Source organism: Clarias gariepinus, chromosome 12, assembly GCF_024256425.1.
Source record: "Clarias gariepinus isolate MV-2021 ecotype Netherlands chromosome 12, CGAR_prim_01v2, whole genome shotgun sequence".
Classification (NCBI taxonomy): domain Eukaryota; kingdom Metazoa; phylum Chordata; class Actinopteri; order Siluriformes; family Clariidae; genus Clarias; species Clarias gariepinus.
Genome location: NC_071111.1, coordinates 17,068,841 through 17,096,066, shown reverse-complemented (window position 1 = coordinate 17,096,066; position 27,226 = coordinate 17,068,841). Strand labels below are relative to the sequence as shown.

The 27,226-nt window shown below is 38.2% G+C and overlaps 1 protein-coding gene across 2 annotated transcripts in view; it reads left to right on the top strand.

Moving 5' to 3' along the window:
* Positions 1-27,226, top strand: part of LOC128534281 (chemokine-like protein TAFA-5) — a 163,209-nt gene that overhangs the window by 115,522 nt on the left and 20,461 nt on the right. For both annotated transcript variants that reach the window (XM_053508653.1, XM_053508654.1), the window contains exon 3: positions 27,004-27,131. In XM_053508653.1, the coding sequence (XP_053364628.1) occupies positions 27,004-27,131 (128 nt within the window). The remainder of the gene's footprint in view (positions 1-27,003; positions 27,132-27,226) is intronic.

Sequence of the window (27,226 nt, the reverse complement as noted above, 5' to 3'; positions counted from 1 at the left end):
TTGTCGGATTTGCCAAGTTGTTTTTTTTGTGCAATAAAAATAAAACTTCTCAGCATCAGCATCATTTGTAAACCACACTCCCGGTTGTGCCAATCAAAACATATCAGCGCAGGTGTGTTAATTTCTAGGTGCAAAAATAGCATAAACAGAAGAAAAAATAGCTCATATACCAATAAATAATCTTCGCACCTGCAGGAGAATCAACCCTCAAATGTAAGACAGTTACTGTACGTACATAGTAAGAGAACATATAGTAAAACTGGGGTAGACTTTGAATACACAAAACAACAGAGTAAACCTTAACGGCCATGCTAACAGCTTTGAGTTTGGACAAGAGCAATGGGAATTTGTAGATTCTCTCAAGAAACACTTTCTTTTTTTTCTGTGGTTATAGGAGAGACAGCTATCCCACTTCCCATAAGGGCTCCACAGCGGCCGTGATGAATTACGTGATTTGATAAGTCTTGATACTCCATCAACAGCAAGGCTGTAAACATTGAAAACCCAGAGCTCAAAATGGAACTCTATACTTTGAACAGATGCTGTCTGGAGACACAACCCACTGGGAAAGCTGAAACAGAGTCAGGAAACACAGATATACTGGCAAACACCAACTATCCAACCTGCAGTATTCGAACAGGCTACGGATATGCCTCTGAACCACAGGGATTGCTTATCAAAGCATCATTTTGGATGGTTTGCTTAAATTATGCTTCCGCTTTTTATAGTGAACAGAAATGTAATATAAAAAAAAAAAAAAAAAGAGCTGGCAAATCTCCCGCAGGGCCACAAGCAGACATGTCACATGAAAATTAGCATAGAAATAAAAACGCCAGGCCTAGTGGAGCTCATTTTAAGAAACCTTTGCCATCTATTAACATTCACTTTTCTTCTTCTTTTCAATGGTCCCTTCTTATTAGTACGAGTGTATGCAGTTTCAACAATGAAGGCCTTGTTGAGAATAGGGTCCAAATGTTAAGTAATTGCTACTTTTCTAGGGGAAGAAGAGAGGCCTAAAAGTCGAAAAAAGGAAAGCGAATTTATTGAATAGGCGAAATGTTTCACACTTAGAGGGTTTTTGCGACTGATGTCAAATCCATACCATTTGTCACACATTCCCCTTCATTACACCTTTAAAGCGGTCTGAGGTTAAAGCATGCCAATTATCCTAATTCTGTAACTGAATAATACATGATAGAGGTCCTTAAAAAGCACTTCTTTAAGGGGCACTTAGCACAAATAAAGATTTTTTTTTCTCTTTTTTCTCTTTGTGCCTGAGAGTGGGAAAAAGTTCCATGCTATAACACAATTAGTGAAGCATCCAGAAGAGCTTCAGGAGCAGCGAACGGTAGATAATGTGCATGTGATGGAGGAAGGTGGTGCAGATGCACGGACATGCCGGCCTAATGGTTCCTGCTCTAATAAATAGCGGCATCTCCGCAGCAGGTACGCAGCCAAAGACGCTTGCTCGTGTCCCGGTAAACCAGGCCATCCCCTTGATGAAGCACTCGCAGGTGTGGAGAACGTTCCACGCTGTTGATTACATCAATTATTATTGATGTCCTATTAGGACCACTCTCATTCTGTTTTTCTTGTAATTAATCATAAATAGAATTAATCACATTCTGGAGAGCTTGCTACCACTACAGTTTTGTTTTTTTCCCCTGTGACTTTTTTTTTTTTTCTGTTTGTGTAAAAGCCATGCAAATTGTGCCATTATTATTAAAGGCTGAAATTTTCTGTTTAAAATTCAAGACATGTGTGGCCAAGGGTCTATGCTAATGATGGATGGCTTTGACAAAAAGTCATAAAAGAAAGTGCTGAGTCTGACTAAGGTGTGTGTTCTGTTTACTACTTAGCAGTTTTTATCACAGTGACCCAGCTGATCTCTTTTAACTTCCAAAGCAATAAGACTTTAACATTATTGAACAATCCAATATTTTATCTTCATCTTTTTGATGATGCCTATAAATAATACTGAAGGAAATAGAGCCTGAGAAGCTCTTTTCATGTTTGAAGATGCTCCTGATGACAGCTAGCAATGTAAATGAAAGCTGAAGGGTCACTAATGCAAGCTTCTTGTTCATTTATGTTTATTAGAGATGAAATAGGAACCTGCACAAGATGAGTTGTAAATAAATATGAACAGGAAATGACTCAAGAGGTTATTTCTAAAAGTTTAATTTACATATACATAATTACAGACTATATAACTATATGTATAATTATTGATAGTATAAACGGTCATCTCGCTTATCTAGAACGTTTGGAAAGCATGGCCATTGTTAGCATTTTGTTACTGTCAGGAAGTGTTTTTTTTTTCTTTTCTTTTTTTTTTATTACTTTCAGGGACGTTGGAAAGAAAGATACTGTTTATATACAGTGGTAGCCACAATGTTACAATCTACAGTATGGAACAAATATTGACAGATATTTCAAAGAATTAAACATAAACACTATTGTGATCAAACAATGATACTATTTTAATAATATAAAGGAAGTTCAAGTCAAACCGAGACTTTTTATTGTGCAGAATAACAGAACAGCTTTAATAACTTAGGAACCTTTATTCCTCTGTATAATCTCCTGCTACACTAATCCACTTATCCCAGTGTTTCGTTATTACTTTGATAGCATCAGGGAAGAATGTTTTCTCAATACATTGGAGCCATAATCAGCCTGCCTGCTTCATATCTGAAATGCTGGCCTCTCAGGAACTCCTTTAATGGCCTAAACATGTGTAAATAGCTGGGACCGAGGTCAAGACTATATGGGGTTGGGCAATAACTCTCAGCTGATTTCTTTTAGTGTGTAAGTGGTGTTTGTGAATAATTATATGCATAATTCCCATAGACAGATGCGTCCCTTATGCAATTTGGTGACAAGATATCCATCGATTTTCAAGGAACAACTTGTTGAACTTCCATGAAAATTACTGCAGTGGGCTCTAACATAGTGTGCTGTTGTAGAGAAGCTATCATTTTTTTTGTTTAATGCCATATATTCCTTTTATCCTACACCCTCAGCTCCAGAATGGTCAGTTGTTTTTTTGTTTTTTGCATTTTAATTATTCATTTTTAAAAGTAATGGGTAGGAAAAATTATGAATTAAATGGGATCTCTATATGAGTGTATTGTTATATTTCTAATAAATGTTGAATATCAAAAAGGCAGCTTTATTATTTAACATTTATTTATATTCTGCATTAGCACGATTTCAACAGAGCATATTTTAATAATATCTCACAGCGTACACCAGAGTACGATCATTTGAACTTTAAAGGGCTTATTGATATGCAGCACTTCGAATTACTAATAAGTGTACAGTTTTAGCCTGTTCTTGGCAACATGAATGAGTGCCAATAAAATTGAATTCTGGCATGCTGACATGCTCAGATTGCAGAGAGATAAAGATGAAAAACGATGTGTTTTCACACCTGAAGTATGCATCATAAATCTAGCAGAACAATGGCTCAAAGAGAGTTGAACTAATGCAGAGTTTCACACAACACTTCCTTATTGGAGAAGAACACAGATGGCAGCGTATAGTGTGTGTTGGTCACTATTATATTCATAATCCTTTCATCCCACATGTATATGAACACCTGAATATTTAAAGGTTTCGTACGGACACTATTTTGGTTTGATCTAAGGAGCATAGAACTGCAGAATTCTTAAAGGAGAACAGAGAAGGAGAAGAAAATAATAATTTACAGTGGTATGAGCTCACAAGATCAAACTGCCTGAAAAGGTCAACACTGACAGAACTAATCTCTACAATGATAAAGCAGGATGTAATGAGTGGCTAGTAACATCATGAAGCCCTCGGCTTATTGTCTGTACACAACAATGTATTTTCTAAGAGTGAGGCAAATAGGTTAAATCTGTTTTGTAGGCAAATAATTATTCATTGGAATCATCCTGAAAAAGAATAGTTTTAGCCAATGAAATCTTGTTGTCTGCGCTCTAAATAGACATTATGTGGAAATTAGGGATGGATGCTTCCAATATTTTCTTCACCTAAGTGCCCGAAGCTCTCCCCAAATGCCCTTCAAAGTGTCACCAATTTATGAATATCAACACTTCTTTCATTTGCAAAGATTTTTCTCTATTTATACGTCAATCTGCACTATTCCCATGAAATTTGTCTAAAGGAAATGCAATTACACTTTGACACCACACTAACTTTGACAGTCAGCCCCTTGTTTTTCACACATTCCACAGTGAGGTCTTTTCCAACCTCACCTCGCAAATTCTCACTATTGATCGGGTATAAGTATTGTTTTAACAAATGATGGGGCTTGAAATGAAATTTTTTTCGCCCCAAAATATTTGTGTCCATCCGTTTTCCAGTCAATATTTTCATTAGCCCTGCTAGTTTTAATCAGAACAAACAAATAAATCTCTTTTCCTTTTTCTGAAACTGGAAGTATTGTCACAGTGGTGGTTTAGCTTACAGATTACAAATTCCTACAAATACCAAAAAGCCCATGAAGAACTGTTTTTAAGGGTTTAGCCAAAGTGTAGATAATGACACAAACAGATATACTTTTATTGTTTTTATTATTTATCTATATGGGAGATAAAGCAAAGGATAGAGACGGATAAAACTAACATATATTCAGTATATTTGCTCATATACAGATAACCAGGGATAAAGAATAAGGTTTTAACTACATAGCCAAAACACAAGGAGAAAAACCATGAAGGTGGTGTATAGTCCTTTAAATCTCTTAAATTTCTCTTTATGTCTTTATGTACTGATTGTTATGGGGTCAAATTCCAATTAGCAAAAATAATTAAAGCTAGTATGCTTTTCAAGATGCAGAATCCCTTTGTTTAACACACCTATAACTGCCCTAGTTCAGGAGTTAGAGAGGGAAATTGGATTCAGCCTTGTGTTAGGAGATATTAAGCGTAAAGTGAGTCATGAAACTGTCAGTGCATTGGTGGATGCTTGCTTTTACGTTAAATAGCAGTAAATACTGTAGACAGGCAGACAGAATGATTGATTGATTGATTGATTGATTGATTGATAAATTGATTGCTCCTGAATGAAATTCCAGAAAGATAAAGACACAACATGAACAGTTTAAGGGCAATTTGGTCAAACATAGAAGCAGTTAATAAGGTGGCAAAGTCTTGACTAAGATGATATGATGTTATCAGATTATTCACCTATTTCTTTTCTATTCTTTTATTTGTTTTATTTATTTATTTTGCTGAAAGGGCTTCCATGACTGCTTTTGAATGTCGGATTTGGCATTCAGCAGCTCTTTTTTTCCTTCTCCTCCCAGTATTGCAGTACCGCACTGTTCAGGCCTACTTTCACCCATACCGTTAACACTAGAATTATATAATAAAAGATTACTGCTTATTTTTTCATTTATTACTTTATTGTATTTAATGTTGATCTTTTAAACTGTATTGGGTCGGTTGGACAGATGTTAAATTAATGTCTTGTGCAGGAAACATTCTGTTCTCAGATGACCATCTCTTATCATCTCAAAGAAATAAAGTGCTGGTCCGGTCCCGGGTTCCCTGTGTTATTTACTGCAGGGGACTTCTCTGATTGTAACCCTAGCCAAAGATGCAATCATCTCCGGTCCAATTGACCTGAGGTTCTTTCAGCCTGCCTTCCAGATAGCTATACATTTAGACACCTGGGCCGATCTAGGAATTCTATCTGCTGTTAAAAGAACTGTCTTTTGCACAGCTCCAGCCTGATGCACATGGTTATTTTGTCAGTCACTTTTAATTGCTATGTATACTGTGCTGGAGAAAGGAGGAGCAGGTCGAGCACCTTTAAGTGCAGTCAACATGATGGACAGGCAGCTAAACTAATGCTTGTATGCCCCTTGCTGGTGCTCAGAAAACATGCACTCCAACGCAATGTAGAAAAGAAAAGCCTTAACTGGTTATGTTCTTTACTTTGTAGGCAGCATGCTTAGACATGTGCGTGAATGTGATAAGAAACATCAGGCTCCATGCCTCTCCCTTTTAATGCATTTAAAGCAGATCTAAAGCCCCGGAAAGGGACACTGCCACCATCTGCTGTTACAATGCAAAGTTGTTTTGTGAATCTTAATTGGCTTTTGCTGGATATAAAAATAACAGGGCCATGCTGATTCTTTTATGTCCCTTATTAAAAGAACAAGGGAACAGATGCATGTACATGTGCCCAGGCTACTGCTTGGGCATTTTATTGTGACTGCAATGATAAAACACATAATTAGGTAGTCAGTGTTGGCTTCCAATCGCCTGCCCCATCCCCCAGCCCCCAGGAGTTACCAAATGTTCTACAGTAACCATTATATGTACTGTATATATGTATGTGTGTGTGCACACGCACACGCATGCTTTTAATCTTTATTGGGGAACTAAAATGTGGTGGACATGGACAATTGAATAATTCATGCACTTCTTTTCCCTCATGTCGGTAATTGCTGCAGTTGTTCAGTGTAGATGTGCAGTGAACTGAACATACAGCATTGGGAGTTTGAGCAATGCAGAGAGGGTACTGTAACTCCTGCCCCATTGATTCTCCAATCTGAGAAGTACATGGGGAACTGACAGCAGGTGGGGTGGACGAGTGAAAAAGAGAGCAGCACAAGAGCAGGAACATTCACGAGAGTGTGAGTTAAGAAAACAAGTAAATGTAAAGATCTCTGAAACTCTCTAATTGCATCACAGACATACATATATACACACATCCTTTTGGGTTCTGTGGATTGCGGGGTGGGGCTCCATTGTGCAGAGTTGTTTCTCTAGCTCATCCCATGGGTGCTCAGTCGGATTTAGCGCTGGGAAATTTTAAAGTTTTAATGGTGGCCTTGGGCTCTTTGCCTGCTGCACATACAGTATGTGGTGGGCTGTGGTGCACTCGGTATTCTGGTACCTTACCATCATGGCCAGCATTGACATTTTTCTGCTGTGTCCATGATCCTGTTACCAGTTTACTGGTATATATTTAATAAGCAATGTTATTGTGTTAATTATGTGGTGTTAATGTTATGTACTGTTAATGTTATGACTTATCAGTAAACCTACATTCATACAGCCGTCTCGGTCCCGGTGAGCTGTCAGCATTCTTTTTTTGGCACTATACTGCATGTCATACCATTTTAAGGCTTCCAGAATTAGTTGTAAATACTATTTAAATTTTCATGTAATTCATATAATTTGGGGTTCATTCATGTCTGTACTGCAAGAGTCTTTTATTTTTTTTTTAAATATTTGATCTGCAGTAGTCCATTCTACTGTAATTGAGTATATTAATTGACTATCAAATATGTTACACAAACAGTTACATAAATAGTAAAACATAATATATTATATTTAATTTATTATTTTTTTGGTCTTGATTCCAAAATGAAAACCTGTTTAGTGCATAGTGTAATAAATACTGAGGTGTACAGTAAATTATTGTGTAGTGAGCATATTTATTGAAAGGAAGAGATTAGAGATGTGTTCTACCTATGTGTTAGTAATGCTTTAAAATTGTGAGAGGAAAATAAGTCAAATGTTTGCTTTCACATGCATCCCAGGAAAGCAGGGGTTTTATGTGGGGGTGTAAGGGTGGATTAGGACTATCTTCAGATAAGATAAGGATCTTCTGGGAGTTCTGCTCAAAAGGATTGAGATCAAGACTTGGAGTATGGTTTTGTCCCTTCCATGTATCCCAAAAAAAACAATCAAGAAAATGCCTGTTAAAAATATGACTCATGTAGGGTTATTCATATGCTTGTAAAATCAAATCTTGTAAGAAATTAAAGTCCTAAGCAATTTCTTATGCAACAGCCTTACTTCTAACAATACTCATAGGTCTCGCTGTGAAGGTGTGACTCTATATTGCATCGCCTGGCAAAAAATAATAACAACACTGTGGTGACAAAACGTAATGCAGGCAGATAAAAAGCATGGACAAATGAATACAAATGACGGCTCAGGAAAGATAGGAGAGCCATAAATCAGGTATGGATTAATATTGGAGACAGGCTCCTGCTCCTCTCATTAAGTTAGAGAGGCTTGAAGTGAGAGCCATTATAATAACAAACTGAGCCCTCCCCTTGCTAAGTTAATCATACACTCAGTCAGTGTCAACCGAGTAGGACAGATCAGGAGGACCTTCTGTAATGCTGAGTGAAGGATGGAGGTGATGATGCAGGGGGTTGGGGGACAGGGCGAAGGACTTTAGAGCACTCCTGTTGTCTTAAATGCCAGCCCCTGCCCCTCCGTGGGAGCCCCTATCCAGAACACTTAACCTTCATCCATCACTCAGGATCTGGGAGCTATAAATATACGTCATAGAGCAGATGAAGCTTTCTTAGACCTTGGGCAAATACAGTTGTGAGTCAAATGTCATATCAGGGTAAAGGGAAGAGGCCTCTTTCAGGTGTTGAGTCACACTCTGTCGATACTCTGCTTAAAAGGAAATGGCTTTAATTTGCTTGTTTATGATTCACTCATCACACCATCCCTTCTTGGAAAACTGCACACGTTCACTGAGCAATAAGATGTGGTTCAGTAACCATGCCACTCTTTCTATCCTAAATATGCCCCGCACCTAAAAATAAACAGTTGAGATGAGCCTCCTCTGCTGGGAAAGGAGCAGAAACATGGTTGTGATGAGAGATGCCTTGCTTAAGGGCTCCTGCTGCAAATCAGTACACATCCCTGGTCATGTAGAAGAGTTTTATCCCTCATTCATGTTAATGAGCATGTTGGCATGGCAGAAGCGTTTTAGGAATGGGTGATGGAGGCACATGCATGGAAGTCAGTTTAGGATAGTAGAAAAGTGATGTGTTTTATATCCACCACAAGGGGGGAAATTTCTCCCTTGTGGTGAATATAAAATAAATTTCCCCGCTGTGGGACTAATAAAGGGATATCTTATCTTAAAATAAGCAAAAATGTAATAATCATTTCTAATTTAAACCTAGATTTTTAGATGACTGTGAGAAAACCAAAGAGGACCAGTTGCGTCCAACTCTGCATAATTGGGTACCAGTGCCACATGAAAGGAAGATGCAAGATCGATGCTCTTTAAAAAAAAAATCTGCTGAGTACCTTAAAGGCTTATCTTTTATTCTTATTTTCTTGGCTACTTTTCCCATGGAAAGTGTTCTCTTAAAAGTGTTAGAACTAATAAAACATTTCTTGGGGATCCCCTTCCTAGAGCTGGGTTTATATGTATTGCTGTAATCATTAAGGCAAGGACTGCAGTGACAGTAAATGTTGAAAATGTGGGAATGTGGAACATAAGATTCAATAATGAACTAGTTTGTTTTCAACAAAAAAAAAGGCTTTGTCACACCGTAACAGAGTGGACACAATGCAACTTAACTTTGAAATGAAACTTCCAAATGTGCAAGAAAACTAAAGCAGACACCAGTGAGGAAAAGTCTCCAACATCTAAGAGCAGTTCCTCCACCAGCAGTGACAGAAACAGCAATTAATCTGAAGTACACAGGAGCAGCAAGGATTCTGACTTTCCCTGAAAATCACCACAAATCAAAACTGACTGCACACTCGATCAGATCAGGCAGACACAAACAGACATGGATATTACAAATGGAGTGAGCTGAGAGATGCAGGTGGGCATTGCTACTCCAGTTGGACAGAGGGGAGAAATACAGACAGACATGGGTACCACAGCTGGGCAGAGTGGAGAGATACTGTAGGAACTGTCATGGTTGATTTTAGCAAAACTCTGAATATTCTTACATCCACAAATAAACACATTGGTTTAAAATGTATTTAAAACAAAAGGCAGAAAGGAGCATTGCCATCACCAAAAGCAATAAAAATAATTAAAGTACCCAATTCCAATGATTTCAACTCTTTTTAGATATATTTTTTTTAGCTTGATGCAAGCCAATATTTTGACCTCTGAAACTCTTTTTTTCGCCCAGGCAGTGTAAATACACCATGGGTACTTTGGAGTCACCCTATATCTCCATGACTTTAAACTATTGTAATGAACTTGTCTCGGATTATATAAAACTTTAAACCAGAGAGAGAACAAAAATAGTTGAAAATGGTTTCTTATAGAAAATAAAAAAAAAAAGAGCCAGAACTAATTATTATGAGTGATTTCTTATCAACATGCTCAATAAAAATATATATTTACTACATCTATTAATAAAGATGAAATTATACACAATATCTTACAGTTAAACAGTTGCAAAAGTTCAGGGCGTGAGGGGTTCAGACACGTGCCCTGTCAAAAATAAATAAATAAATAAATCACTTTTCTGCTTATTTTAAACAGTTTTCTTAGACTATTAAAGCAACAAAAATATATATATAAAAAAAAAACAGATTTAACAAAATAATGACAAAAAAATATATACAGTATAATAATTATTATGCACAGCTTATCAAACTTTTAGAATAGTTACCAAATAAACCATACACCTTTGACTGTACACGCCTGTACTTGACTGTACACGTAGTCACCACTGAAGACTCAATATATTAAAAAAAATACTAAATTCCAGCACAATAGAGATGTCTTTTATGTTAGCCTACAGCATTGGAATTTCTCCTGACTGAGCTCAGGACCTGGTCAATACAGTCCCAGAAAACCTTTATGATGTAATTTTAATGAAACTTAACCAAATCAATAGTGTGCAAGTTAGGTTATAGTGGTTTTGCTGCAGTCTTACAATGTTATGTTAGCTAGCAGCATGGGTTTACCACATGTTTATTATATGTATAAAAAGAAAGCATAGCTGTATGCTTTTATCTTTTGTCTGTTTCAACTTTTTTTTCTTCATTTTTTTAAACCAATGATTTAGATAATTTATTTATTTTTAGTAAGCACAACATTACTCACCTCTTAACACTGTCAAATAAACCAGTTCAACTTGTCGATGTGCAGACTGCTTTTATATTAAGTGAATCATTTTGTAATGTAACTGATTTTATGAACTGCATTACTATACAGCGTTAACGGTGCGCCTTTTCTGCACTCCTCCCAGAAGAGGGGGGGGGGGGGTGGGAGGGGGGCATGAGGTGACGTCATCCTAGCCACGCCCTCCCGAGAATAAGGCTGATAAGGTTAACATGACCCACACCGTGAACTGATATCTTAGATTTGACATGCATATGAGGTATAAAAAACTATATCGTGCAAATGTCACCTTTATTTTTATTTCACCTACATCTGCATTTGTATGTAAATATATAAAAATGAAGATAGATAAGTCTGGTCGTTCAGCTTAAAATGATAAGACCGGATTGAACCTCCAGATTGTTAAAACGAGGGAGGATTTGCTTTTGTTCGACATGCTTACCAGCCAACTCTGACACGCTTGCCGGCTGGAAAAGAAACACACACACACACACACACAACCACACGCAGCACGCATCATGGCGGTGTCTGATGTTGTCTAGATTATTCACAGGAGAGAAGGGAGAAGGGATTTTTAAGCCATGGGTCATTTCGTGAGTGATTACAAAGTGCATAGGTGTCATGTCCATCTGTTACTACATACCCATTTGCATGTTTTATGGAAATCTGGGAAAATAGAAGAGAAGGAAATGAACCATAGAAAATATTGCCTTATAAGGAATAAGGAGGAAATAGGGGGAACAAAGAAAGAGATGCCTTAATCCTTAATACCTTAAGGGATTTAACATTGTCTAGGGAAAATGTAAGAAGACAGATCCTAACACTGATGAATATTGGATAGAACTTGAAACAGATAGACAACTTGTAATAAATGCACCATTTAAAATTATTTCCAAAACATTGTAAAAAAATATCAAAAGTATAAATGGTTTTGAATACATGTGTAAAACACGGCTGTCCTTTAAGCGATCACTCAGTATTATCACAATTAGCCCACTTTTATACAAGATAAAAAATGACCAAAGAACGGAAGGCATCAGAACTGACAAAAAAGCCAAGATCACAGTATATGATATGATTTAACTGATTTTATCAAAAACCAGTCTGAGCTGGAGGCAACAATTTTTAAAACTTTTAAAAACATTTTAAATTGTATAAAGAAAGCTCAGGAGGCAGATTAAACAAGACATAAAACAGTCAGTGAGGATGGGCAGCAGATGAAATAAAATAATTTGGCTTGACAATTACAAATACCAATTGTGTTGAACATAACTGGGGATAAAAGAAACAGGAAACCAAATCAGAAATCAAAACTTGGAAAATACCTAAAAACAAAACTAAAATCCAAATAATTAGGACTTTTGTTCTCTCTTAACTAATGTTCAAAGCAAGTCTTTTTTTTCCCTGACAATGTGTGTATACCAACATGAAATGAAATGTGTGTGCACATATTTAAATGGGTTAAAAAAGAAAGATTTAAAAAGGAGGAACAGTTTTACACAAAGCAAAAGAGCTACAGTAGGCGTACTGGGCACCACTTAGAAACTTTAAACAACTTATTTTGTTAAAATTTGATGCAAGCCATGAACAAAGGGGCAGATTGGATAGGCAAGATAAAATAAAAAAGTAAAAAAAGAAAAAGATTGAGACACAATGTGCCCTTTTACAAATACACATATGAAGATTTTAAATCCAAACACAAAGCTTAAAAAGCATCCTATAATGCAGAATTCGCTTTTTAGTCATTTCTAATCATTCAGAAGGGTCAAATGTAACCTCATACTGTTTATAAAGATCCCCTCCCGTGGCTTGTTGCTCAGCTCTGTGTTCTGTGTGTGGCTCGTTTACACAGACTGAAAAGACACGTTCAAAAGAGAAGTGAGACAGAAGAGAGTTTAAGGTATGAAATTTTACTATCTAAGGAATCTTTCAGCTGGTGCATTAACAGATCTGACTGGACTGGATCAGCGTATCAGTTTTCTTTTTAAACATCTTATTTTAACTAAAAGTGAGCAGCATATTAAAATGATAAGGACTTAAAGTCATCATTAAGACAAATACCTTTGATTGATTTGTTATATTGTTATACTGATTGTATAGCTAACTACTAAACATAGTGAAATATATAATGGGGTGTAAAATAAATGTGCATTAGTGGCGTGTCCCTGATAAGTTTTAATAAACAGATTGTGAGTGAAAGGACGATGGATGGAAGGACAATAAACAAACACTCTTGCATTCTGGTTGACACTGAATTATTGTCTTAGTATGTGTACATTTATGGATTTGTGTGCATCCACTGTACTGTATACCTATGTGTTTTGATTGACTCAAATATGTGTTCCTGTATAGTCAAATGTGACGGGTTTGCTTGTAATTAAAGGAATCAGCTAATGGTCACTTAATTTTTACTGATCGGAACTGGCTGATCACACATATTATTGTGACGAAACAAAATATATCGACAGCTACATCAACATGCCATCGCCAGTCTGGCAAATTTGCACTATGCAATGTATTTTGTACTAAGGCAAAAAACCATGGGGGAACGTCTGCCAAAAGCTTTAACATAACAAACCTCATTCATCACTTAAAAACAACAAGGCATGAATAATTTGAGTATAAAAAGTTATCCGTAAAGGCATCAGCTAAATCTTGTAAGTAAAACCCTTACTTAAGCACCTATAGCTGAAGCCCTAAGTTCTGGCCGAAGTAGTCCAGGTTTACTGTACCGCTCCATTCATGCAGGATAACAGTGAGCGACTATTAAGCACGACATTCTGGATCATAAGAGGAATATCCTGTTTAGAAATTCTGATATTCGTAAACAAATGCGCGTTTTCGCTGCTTGCTAATTACTAGCCCTGATTGGCTCGCTGTAAGGGTTAGCACTGTCGCCTTGCACCTCCAGGGTCCCAGTTCGATTCCCGGCCAGGCTCGATTCCCGTCTCTGTGTGCATGGAGTTTGCATGTTCCACCTTACTTGGTGGGTTTCCTCCGGGTACTCTGGTTTCCTCCCACAGTCCAAAGATATGCAGGTTAGGCTAATTGTCGTTCCCAATTTGCCCGTAGTGTATGAATGAGTGTATGAGTGTGTGACTGTATGTGTGTGTGCCCTCCAATGGATTGCCACCCTGTCTAGGGTGTACCCCACCTCATGCCCAAAGCATCCTGGTCCCCGTGACCCTGAATAGAGGATAAAGCGGTATAGAAGATGAGTAAGTGAGTGAGAGAGACAGTCTCGTTCACGTTAAGCGTTTCGGCGTGTGTGAGAGGCCCTGATGCTAAATACGGAATGGAAAATTTTTGCTCTTGCAATACCCCTACTTGCAATGCGTTTGGAGATTATTCAATATATTTAGAAATAAAAGGCGAAGTTCTTTAATCACCAGAGATTTATACACATGGCTTTTCTTGTAGATGTTGCACATGTGATGGCCCTTTTTTCACTTACAGAACAATAACAAGGCCAATACAGACATCATTTAGTCAATGAGTCACTGTGTGTTTCTGTGCTTGAATCTCAACCAGGGAGGATTTGGCATTAGTCCTAGTCTCCTATGTTGCATATTGTTGGAAAACGAAGCAATGCGCTCTGAAAGGACAGGACCCCGCATGTTGGAGGGAAGTTACACGGCATGCGCGCGGCTATTTTTGTTTGCTTTTTTTTTTTTTCAATGGAGAGAGCTATTTGGCCTTTTAACTTTGAGCTGCTGAGAATTTGACAAGCCGGGTGAGGGCTGTGAGGTGCTGCAGCTGAATTTATTTTTGTGACAGATAGAAAGAAAGTTTGAGAGGAAGTGGGAGAAAGTGAGGAGGTCAAATGAGGTAGGGAGAGAAAGAGAGAGGAACGAGAAGGGAGAGAGAGGGGTAGAGTGAATAAAGAAAAATTACAAACAGGCAGGCAGGTGACCCATGGAGCCGTTCCACAGCAAGCGGTTGAGTTGCCTTTTGAATTTGTCAAGGGACAGTGTGGCGAGAGGCCATAATCCACCTGCCATTTGCCTCTGACAGGAACACTGCTCCCTACTTAAACACAGAGTGCTATCGGAGCAGAACAGCTAGCCTTATTCCACTCTCCTCCATGCATTCCAACATCCAGCCTCTAGAGAACCTGGGAAACAGAGAGCAGGAAAAAGAAAAATTATCCATCACCTCCATCTCTCCGGAAAGGGCCTCTGTGGAGTGGCGAATGATTGGTTCATTTTGGTTGGAAAAGTGGATCCCTGAAAACTTGTTTCCTCAGACTCTAGTGACAGATGAGCTATCGATTAGTTGTTTACAATCTGGGGGCACAATGCCTCGACAGTGCATGATAGAGCTCATAATTGTGTGTCCCACTGGTGCTCCGTGGTGTGCAGGGTTAAACCTCGACGTTTATGGACGTGCAATTAGGGTGGAAAAACAAACCAAAGGGCCTGACCCGAGCATTTTAAAATGACCGACAGAGGAAACGTTAGAGAGACCTATACATTTAGGGTTAAGAGTTGCACTTTTTACTTGGATCAGGGTTAATCTGGCCCAGGCTGACGATTGAGATCATAATCATCAGAAAGAAGATTGCTACCGTGTGACCTGCTGGCATCATCTTTAATCGATCTTAATCTAGACTCGTCAGATCATAGGAGTGAGCCGGACAACTTTGAGCTCAGTATAAGCCAGCGCTACTCTAGGTACAGTTGCTGTAACCTTTATCATTGATTTGAGCTGATTCCCTTAAATGTCAGGTTCAAACTCCAGGTCACATGGTTATCAGCAGACATTAACCGGCTTGCTTAACACTAAGCCCTGCGGATTCCTATTTATGAAGTGTCATTATTGTGGGCCGGGCCCATGCAATTAAGGTTATTAGCATTTGATGGTGATTGTGATGTGCTAATTTAGGCACTTTACTGTGTCATGCTCCGTGTTATTATCCTCTCATATTACAAAGAGATAGTGCATCAAAGTCAAATCTGCCATGAGAGTTTATTTTATTCCATAATTTTCATTTACTGTGCCTCTCTCCTCTCGTGGATTAATGCTTTCCTCAGCTGAATACAAAAGGTGTACTGAAAGGATACGTAAGGTCAGAGCCATCTGATCTTTAGATATCAGCACATTCTCCAGGCTGCACTGGGAACAAATGCAGGAGCACCGGTGTATCGCGCCAGAAATCAGACAGTGTCAGTGAAGGAGAGTTTGAAAGAGCACAAGACCTTAGCGGATCTCTACTCTAAATACATAAATAATTCTCCCTCTACCTCTCGCTCTTCTTCTGCCACAGGCATGTGCACTGTTCATTTATTGTCTCAATAAAGCCTGTCTTCAGGTCTCTGCGACTGTCATCAGTCACGGTACGTCTTAACTGGGTCAAGACCACAGGGGCCCACGAGACCGTTTCTGTCTCTTCTCTGGCTTCAGAGAATCAGCCACAGCTGGCTCTGCTGTTGTTTAACACCTGAGAGAACAGTACAGGAGAATCTCTAGCATGCATCAGAATGTGTTTAAGCTTGAGGGTGAACAGTGGAAAAATAATTTTAAAAACAAATTCCTAAAATGCTATTAAGGTTCAAATTAAGTACAAAAAAAAAAAAAGATACAAAAAAAGAACAGTGGTTGTGGGGTTTCACCCGGGATCTTCCGAACCGTGGTCCAATTTTTTAACCATTGAGCAACCTTAACCTGCCTCAGAAACATGCTACTGTACCAATGGATTAAATACTCTCAGTTGCCCCAGGGGTAAATGGTCTTCTTTAGTCAACAGGCAAATCAACAACAACCATGAATATAAACGATGAACTTGAACTTGAGCCATAACATTAACACCGCTGCCAGGTGAACTAGTAAACAGTAATCTGGTGACAGTAATCATGGGCACTCAAGATTTACCATGCCCACAGTGACCAAATGTCATCCCATCAAATCTGACCCCACAGAAAAGCCAGTGTAGCACAAATCACCAAAAAAGTCAATGCTGGCAATAATAGAATTTAACAAAACACCCAGTACACTACGGACCGTCAAGCATACTGTAGGGCCCAGCAATTGAAGAGCCCAAGGCTGTTGACACAGGTTCCAGTCTCCCCAGATCACAATCTGACCGAGCACCCATGGGGTACACCAGACAAAGTCTGATCCACAGAGGTCCCATCCCAAACCACCCCACCCCAAGGATTTGCTGTCAAAGTCCAGGTACTGGTCACCCGCAGTGTAAGTGTGCTTAACAAGCTGAGACGTGATCATGTGCATGGCATAATGGTGTTTTATTTAGGTTGTATGCTCACATCACGCTCAGTGGTCTTGACATTGGCTCCAGATCCACTGGGATCTCGACTAGGATAAAGCCGTAACTGAGGATCAATGTATAATCAACTCAATTGGTTGAAGAAAGTTCGGGCAGAAATGTGTCTGAATGTTTTAGGACAGATCTAGAAAATGTATTAAATCTAAAATGTCAACAGAACCAAGAGACAAAGAGCAAAGCCTTCAATAATACATAAAATCTCAATGCTACTTTGGACTGTTAATTAAATCATAGTATAATAGCAGTTCATGATAAACTGATCTTTTTTTACTTTCCAAAGAACAGTAATAACACTATTGTTATGAAAGTACAACATGTTTATTTTGCAAGGTATTTGCGTTCTTGTGTCACGTTGATTACTACATATTTGTTATAAGTATGCTGTTTACTGTCTGATTTTAACAAAGAACTTCAGCAAGAAAGAAAATTATAATGTCTACCTTGTGCATGAGGATGAATCATATTGTAAAGCTAAAATAAGTGAAAAGAGACTGCAGTTAGTAACATGTGAGACAGGGAAGCACATCGGCTACTGGTCATCTCAGAGACACTGATGGTATGATAGTACCGCTCTTTACTTATACAAAGGACTGATCACTTGAATGTAATTTACTTGATATTTGATTGATCTTTAATGTACTTTTTTTGTGTTTTTTCCTGTAAGGTTATCAACCACTTAGTTGAATCTACTTTGAACATTGTTGTGTAACTTGAAAAGTGTCTGTCAGACACAAGAATTTAAAAGTGTTTCCAGAGTTGACCCTCGTGTCCCCTGTAGTTGGCTATGTCTTTTTTTAAGTTTGAAGCAAAAGCTGATGTGCAAATTCCCAGATAACTTTACAGTCAATAACCACGCGTAGCAGTGTGGAATATATCCACGCCGAAGAAACCTTTGGAAAAACAGTTGAGCAACTGAAAAGAGAGAGAACTTCTGCAAAAAGTAGCTTCACCAAGCAAGCTAACTTTCTCAGTAGAGAAGCACGTAATTTGCCGGAATAGGAACTTAGAAAGGAATTCAAAAAGCTCTCCACTGGAGCAAGGAAAGTTTTTGAAACCAATGATGATTACAAGGCAGGGTTACTGGCAGAGATAAAAGCTCACCGAGAAGACACACTATTTCCAGATAACTCGACACATACTGTATAGCAGGAGGTGATAAAATAAATAAATAAATTGGCTGATTCATAGTAGTTTCTAAAGAAGTTATGAACCCTGTGTGTCATGTCTCAAGGGTCTGTGCATGCAAATGTGTGTGCTCAGAAGAAAGAATTTATGCCTATACACTGTGTTTGACAAAGAAAAAACAATGCCATATGGAACAACTAGCAATATCTGACATTATTACTGTGTAATATATGATATAATATAGTTTTGCTTTAAACTAAGATTGCCTCATTCTTGCCAGCACTGATTAAGTGCTGTTTAAGATTCTGCACCAGTGCCTGTGCAGAAGGTTGTGCCCGTAATAAAGATCCCTAAGGTTGAAGCATTTTGGAGGTTCCTTAGAGAACGGGATATGCAAGGAAAATATTTCATAGTTTTTTGAGAAAATACAAATACTAATTAGTCACAGTTGATGAGAAAATAAAATTCACTTCCCTGATTTATCCTTATAAGTGTCACAGTAAACTGGATCTGGAGCTTCACTGCATGTGACGCACCCTGGATGGACCACTAAATACATGTCCTCACCAGTCCAAGTTTATGCATGTTTAAGCAAGTGGGAGGAAACGCAAAAACAAGTAAAACATGATGGTCACCTTTAGTCAGGATTAAACCAGGGCCACAGCTCAGAATAATGTAAATCATTGGGATGCTCTCAGTCTCTCACTCATTCTCGACAGCGCTCATTCTGTACAGGGTTGCAGGAGCCCTGGAGCCCATGCCGGGGAACACAGGGCAGTAGACGGAGTACACGATGGACAGGGTTCCAGTCTATCACAGGACGCAAGTGACACACTATGGCCAATTTGGAAATGGCATTTACCGTAATCTGCATGTTTTAGCTTTGAGCACCTAAGGAAACCCAACAAGCACTGCGAGAACATTTAAAGTCCACACACACACACACACAGAGCCAAAAACAGAAATTGAACCCTGTATCCTAGAGGTGCGGGGTCTTAGTACTACTAACAGCTACCGTGCTGCTAACTGCTGCATTCAAAAAATCTTCAGCCCCAATAATTAATAATAATAATAATAATAATAATAATAATAATCAGAAGAAAAAAAGTAAACTTATAGTTTTACTGCCGTTCTTTATATAGTGCCTAAGCAAGCTCTAACACTGTATACTAGAAGCTGTCCATTGTGATACTGTATGTAATTGATTCAAAATGTTCTATTATTCTAGCATACACTCTGTGTGCAGTTTCAGCAGTTTGCCAGTAGAAGTCCCAGAGCAGCTTTGTATCGCCCCGACAGACGCCAGTTATTAAATGATCTCTGTCAGCATGGCTCCTGTTCTAGTTGACATTTCCACTGCTGGTTTACAGCGTCTCCCGGCTGCAGAGGTAAGAAATGTCAGTGCACATCTGTGAGTCCATGATATCACTCAGAGCTGGGGCCAAGCACACCAAGGCCTAGTGGGAGCTCATGGCCCCACAGAGAGCGTCCCAGCCGTACGAAGTCTCCGCAAACAAACACCGGCGTGCCAAATCCGGCTGCCAATTAGGGCTTGGCATGGCATTTACCAAAAGGCTGCAAGGATAAATGCTCCATCCCTGAAAGCAAGGGATTTCCATGATTAAACATGCTGTGATTGACAGCAATTAGAGTAGATTTATTAGTGTAAAGGTTAGTTTGGTTTTTACACAAATAATGTTGTATCTTACACAAGAGACAAAACAAGAAAGCAAAAGAATGGTAAATACCAAAGTGTTATTTTGCATGGAACATCTTTGGAATGGCGGATTATGTGACAAGATTGTTTTAATTATTATTAAAAAACATGTATGCATATTTTTTTTTGTAAGCCAAATCGGTAAAAAGCTGGAAGACAGGATCGGGAGCTAATCTTCATCAGTGTAACCGATGTGCATAATAATGCGATAAGAATCATGCGATGGAATATAGGGAACTAGATGGTTCGTGTCCGACCAATTATGCAGCCTTCGTTGGAAAGGATATTTATTTTAGTTTCCATGTTGCTTCACTCTCTCTCCTGGTGAGGGTCTCGCTCACATGTTGAACTCCAACTCAGGAACACAACTAATTGGGCTACATTTTGTCCATTTAAGAAACATGAAAGAGGGTGCTGTTTGACTGGGTCGCCTTTATTTATTTAATTTTTTTTGTCCTGTAGTGAAAGCTTTGGCAGATCTTTTCGCTTTGTAAGATTGCATGTGTGTAGGGATGTTTTATTGATGCAGTGGTGTAAACCAGGACAGAAAAGGCAGGGGGAAAAAAGAAGCGAAAAATAAAAAGTAGTTTGGGGGCAGGGGCCACTGATAATGCCTGGCCGTGTTGGAGATCCGCATGAAATTAAGACACAGAGAATTTTCTTAAAAGGCTCTTTGAGCTGTCATTAGGTGGTGGAGGCGCTGCTGAGAATGTTAATGGCGTGAAAGTGGAAGGGAGGGTTACTGTGTCCTATACACACTGCTCACTGCATGCTCCTGTTTCCGGGTCCTGCTGTAGTGCCAACTCGACTTAAATGTGGATACCAACATAAGACTTTTAATGCGTTTATGAGAATTTAATTACAAAAGAGTGCAGGCTGACATTTCAAAAGCTTCCTGTTTCCAACAGCGCTTTGCTGGAGTGGCACTCGAGGTTGATAAGAGAATCTGGATAATAAACAACAAAGTAAAATACCCAAAAAAAATCCTTTGAAATGTGGTTTTGCCTTTTATTCAGGGGGGTAACAAGGTTGGGGGGGGGGGGGTTGGTGCTAGGGGGGTTGGGGGGGTTGGCAGAGATTCGAATTATGGTCCCACCGTCCTCCAGAGATGAGATCGAATATTGTAAATTTGAACAGAATGCCGATGCAGGCGTTTACAGCATCAGATGCATTATTAGATAAACAGCTGTGATCAGATATGGTCTATAGAGCTGAGCTCACGTTCCTTTTATCCTGACACGCCCGTGCTTTCCACTGCATTAGATAGGATTTATTACTCAAGGTTGCAGGCTGTTGACATGACCAAGATATAGCATTTCAATGAGATAGTGTCCCATAGAGAGCGTAATGACGTTATTCCTTGTCCTATCATGGCCAGATGAACTGTGTGCTCAAGTCCTGTCCAGCTACGAATTATGCCCTTGTTTTTAGGCCTTGTTTTTATCCGTGACTGGATTCCTAAACAGCTGCATTCATAAAATCTGTCATGACAATATTGGTTTAAATGTCATCAAAGGATCAAATAAGCTTTCAAGACTAGAATGCTGTTGATTTATAACATTAGAACATTTCCTGGGGTTTGCACTTGCACTTGTTTTATGGTCAGTTGGGTTAATAATTGGGGCTAACAGGCTATCAAAATCCAATTCACATAGACAGAAACACTCAGGGAGGACATATTATCCAATTAAATAGACCACTCCTTGTTTCTTTATTACTCTTGTTCATGTGGTAATTCACTATTCATACAAATGAGGAGAACTGATAGCTTCATCAAGAGGAAATAGAGAAGGAAAAGTAGTAGATGCTTTGGCCTTACAGCATGTAGTACACTTCTCTTTACTATTAAAGCTCAGCAACTTTTTTTTGGCATGATGTGATTTTATTTTTTCATCTTTTTGGATCCCGATTTCATCTCCTTCATGTTATTTTATTTCCTGCCATGTAAAATGTTTATCCCAGGATTCATGGGATTGTGTAAAATTGATTTATCTTGCTGTGGTTTGTGGTTGAAGCTGTGCAGTATGTGTGTGTGTGTGTACAGTATGTTTGTGCACACACAGTTGAGAGGAAGAGTTTCTGAATATTAGGAAAAATGGGAAATGATCTTACAGATAATTGGTGAAAATGACACAGTCATTTCAGTTGTTTGGATTAAAAAGTCACCCACCATCCCTAAAGATTTTTCATGACATCAATGATAGGAAATAGATATTTTTTTTAGGTTTCTAAAATCTACACACTACATCAACTCCCTGGCCTTACTGTACCTGTTCTGAAAAAAAAATGGCATCCCTTAAACACTGTTTAATGTTTTGAATGTCATTGCATTGTAAAAAAAAAAATGTGACTCTAATAACTTACAGGACTGGGACTAAACAGCTGGGTGGCCATACTGTAGGAAAGCCACCCTAATGAATCTAGATACCATAACCCTGTACCAGAGCAATGGGCGTATCAGGTTAAGAAGAGAACTGCGTGAAGTGCCATGCATAGAGCCCACTGTACAAGCCTCTGGATGCAGTGTTGTGTTGCTTCACTTGGTCAGGTCTAGACCCAGCAAGGTTGCGTGGTAAGAAAATAAAGTTATCTAACAGGCTTTGGAAATTTACATAGATATTGTTTTAAACAGAATGTGTGTTTTGAACCATTTTAGTTCAGTGGTTCAGCCTACAAATAATATATTTTAAGAACAATACTAACTCAAGCTCTTTACTCAGGCGCTACACTGTATGTTTAATGTTGAGAGTGTATATTTCCCATTGGAAACAGGCATTTGTTAAGAAAACATTATTTAGGGAATGATGTATGCATGCATTCATATTGGCACTTTTATTAGAGTGCTTTTCCTGGTGGTGTTTTATTGTCTTGTTGTAACAGAGGCATATGATTTAATGATCCCACATGATACAAGATTTATGTAGAATTTCAGTGTTTATCCAAAGGAGCAAGGGTATGCCGTGCCCTCCCTTAGAGTACAGCCATCCGTGCTCCCTTGACAAACATTTTGTATGTTTCTTTTAGATGCCAAAGGCTAAGACATTAACCCTGATGTATCAGAAACCTTTTTTTGCCTTTTTAAAAAATAAATATATACAGCCAAGACCGGAGAGACCACATATGCAGACCGCAGATGCAAGTTGAACATATGAAGTGTTTAAGTGTTTTCAGCAATCAGTGTGAAGTACTGTAAGCCTAAGCTGTGAATTGATTTTTGCGTGTAGCCACCTACTGAACCTATTTACACATCAGACTACACTTTCTTCATTACTGCTAACAATAGGCTACAGTACAATGTAATACAGTGCATCTGCTTTTTTTATTTGTTCTTTTCATGCACTGACACATCAGTAGTTACAGTCGAGGTACAATACATACGGTAATAAGCAGGGTGATGCTATATGTCAAGGAAAATAGCGCCTAAAATAACTTTTGAAAATATATAAGCAATGTTTCATAGAATAACTCTGGATAAAAAATGTAGGCAAAGTAATCCTTCTTTACAAAAAATATATGTTTTTATACTTTTTTGCAAATGTACCTCTTCTATCCACAATACTCTTATTCAGAATTTTTTATTCCCTTATTAAATTATTCCTTTGTGTGGTCATTTTGTAAATTAAGGATCAGAGAGGTGATGCTGTTAAAGCTTCATTATTGTAATTGCTAATTATTGATTTCTCATATTAGACATCACACACACACACACACACACACACACACACACACACACACACACACACAAATCTACCAGATAATCTTAATTCACATCCGCAGTAATAGATCTTATTGTGTGCTTTGCATTTTACATCAAATCCCCACTTAAACAAATGGTGATATTTGCACCAGGAAAATACATACAGTATTAATGAAGATGGAATGGATAGCGACTTCTATAAAAATTGCAATAATCACTCATTTAAAATATAACCAGCTTTTAAAGAAACAAATTGCAGCTTTCTGCTGAGAGGCTTTTAAAGCAGTTCCCTGATTAAGAGTAAAATGGCTTCTTACGAGCTATAGAAGTGCTGACAGATATTGCATTTAAGGGTCAGGAGATTAACCTGCTCTGATGATTTCAAAAGTGCATTGAATTTACTTTACATTGCAAGAGGTCCATGTCTAAGAAATTATTTTGTTCAATACATTATTTTCCAGCAAAGATAACAGAAAAGAGTGAACGGAACTTTTACAGAAAGGAAAAGTTGCTTTAGCAGAATATCAGTGGGAGAAAATAACTCGGGGAAGATAAGCATTCTGCTCGGTAAATGTTCTGTTCCCCTCAAGAACTTTGCATTTATTTTTAATTAATAAAATCATTAGTGTGTGTTGTCAGAGTGTTGCAGGCCTTGCTTAAATCGCTGTTCTCTGGTGCATGTAAAGTATGTTAACTGCACAATTCATTCAAATTTGAAATAATTCCAAATATCTGAAATGCTTTTCTTTACACCTCGATTGTAAAGAGTGGTTATTTGAGCTATTTTGTACAACAGTAAGTATCGACTGAACTTGGGCGAAAGGCTTTTCTTACAGTAAGTGGTGCTAATAGACTTGAACAGCACTGGGACGTTTAACTACAGTATATAACTACAGTGAGATGTTTAACTACTGTAGATAATTATTAGAACACCTGAGACATTTATTGATATATACTATATATATATATATCACTAAATGTCTCAGGTGTTCTAATAATTGCAAATTATACAAACTCTCAGTCGCTGGTACAGTACTGTCTGCCATATTAAGGGGAGAGAGAGCAGCTGGCTGCCAATACCCAATACCCAATACCCCATCTAGAACTAGTCACAGAAGCACGTTCAGCAAGAAAACACACCTCATACCATTATGTCATTTTAAAAAAAAAAAGAAAGAAAAGATGCCTTGACTTCCTAATAATTGCTTATAAGTTGTTTTGAATTGTTTCTGAACGACTACTTTCAGAAACTGTTTCAGAAACGAATTGTTTTGATTTACGACTACAAAGCTAATCAACTTCTAACACAAGACTGAATCCCAAATCGAGACGCTAACAGAACTGATTATCTAAAGCAGAATAAGTGGAAATATAATTCATGAGATTTACAGGACTGTACGTCTCCTCTATGGTTAATTCTTTAAATATAATTCTTTTGGGTATTTAAAACTTCTTTCATCCCTTTAACTTACACTAACTCCTCTCCAGTGTGATATTACATTACTAACCTTTTTCCTGTCTGAGCGAAATAGTTTGGCCATCAGCAAGGCCTCATCAACATGGTTTTCATCTAAGGAACTATTTCTCACTGAGTTGTTTTTGTTCTCTGCAACAATATGTGTAACCTCTGATATTTTACAACATACAGTAGGATATAAGACGATTAGATTTGAGGCAATATACAGTACTGTACAAAAACCATAAAAAGTGGAAGGAATTGTTTTACTATGAAGTGCCTAAAAATAACATTTAAAATTGAATAAAATCGATTGTTTATGTAACAACCTTAGCAGAAACCTCATTTCCCCTCTCGTCTCATCCAACCACTGAGCATTCAGACCTGATCATCTCTCATCATCTGTACCTGCTTTACACCCGTTCATGCCTTAAGTTGGATTTTTTTTTTTTTTGACTGATTTATAGAAACAAAAAACATTCATCTGAATGTGGTCAGGTACAGGGGCTGGACTGAAAATGAGAGCCTGCAGGAAGTCTGGAGAACTATTCCTCAAGACTATATTAAAAATAGAAGAAAGTCTGGCTCTTTGAAAGCAACATATAAAGAAGTGAGGGGTGGCTCAAGACCTTTACACTGTATCTTTCACTGGAAGTGTAAAACAGCAATCTCTTGTTAAATATAATATTGTCTATAATAAAAACAATAAAATAAAGACAAGTCAAATGTTACTAAAAGGCAAGGCTGCTTTTGCAGAATGTCAGTGGAGGAAATGTTTGTTACCAGAAATTGTTTTTGAGTTCAAGAGCAACTCATTTATTTGTAATTAGTGAAATCACTAATGTACAGCCTGTTGCCTGGGTAATGCAAGACTTGCCAAATTAGTGTTCTCTGGTGCATGCATGTTAACGATTATATGTGAACAATATGCTCAATTTTAGAATAATTACAATTAAAAACATTTACTGGTATATTTGGGAAAAGTACATCATGTATTGTGGTGGTGAAAACAAGAAAAGAGGTTTATTCGTCCTTAGCATTCGTGTATGATGAGAGTGACACACTGGCAAAGTGATACAAACTGTAATGTGGCACGCAACACTATTCCTGTTAAACAGCAACAGGGGTGGGGTGTTCCTGATTGATGATGTTTTACAGTATATTAATATTGGTCAGCTAGCCTGACTGCTAGTGTTGCTATCTTGGCAGTGTGTGGGTGAACATCTGACAAGGGCATTTATTTGGTTGCTTAATTAAAATTTTAACAATCTTTCTCCAGTATCGCTGACTCCGCCTTTAATGAGAGTCGAATTTCACCATTTTTCACTGTTTTGCTTGGTGGAATCACAGCGTGAAAATAAGATTACATTTGTGTCTGTTGTGCAAAGAGCAAATCCAGTGAGGACATTCATTGTTAAATGGGCTTGACCCATAAAATAAGATTGTAATTAGGATTAGTTCTCTTTACTATGTCCCCAAGAACAAAATTCAATCTGGGTAAAAGCTAGACATCACACGAGCATGTTCCTCATGTACTTTAAATGTCTTTGTGCTCTCTGATAATGTCTTCTTCATTGTCATTGTGTTTTTTGCATGACATTCAGGAATGCATCAGACGAGTAAAGAAAGTGAGACGACTCAAAGCCAAACCTTCTCACATGAATACACCACAGTTCACCAGACATGATTAATGTTAACAGCCTGTATTGTGTTCCTGCAGCCGTATTCAGCATACTGTAGAGTGATAGTATAGTAGGCAAAAGGATATTAACTGGATCACAATACTGTGTGTACTGTATGTGTGTGTGTGTGTGTGTTGTATGTGTCTATACGGTAGATAACATCCCCCTTGTTTTGCTCCACAGCCCGCATCGTGAGGACCAAGCAGTGGTGTGACATGGAGCCATGTCTGGACGATGAAGGCTGTGACCTTTTGGTAAATAGATCAGGCTGGACTTGCACACAGCCAGGTGGCCGGGTCAAAACTACCACGGTGAGTCTCCTCCATCACACCACTTCCCTCTGTACAGAGGCATATCTAGAGGATGTCGGCGCCCTAGGCTAAAATTTGCAGGAGGAGGGGTCCTT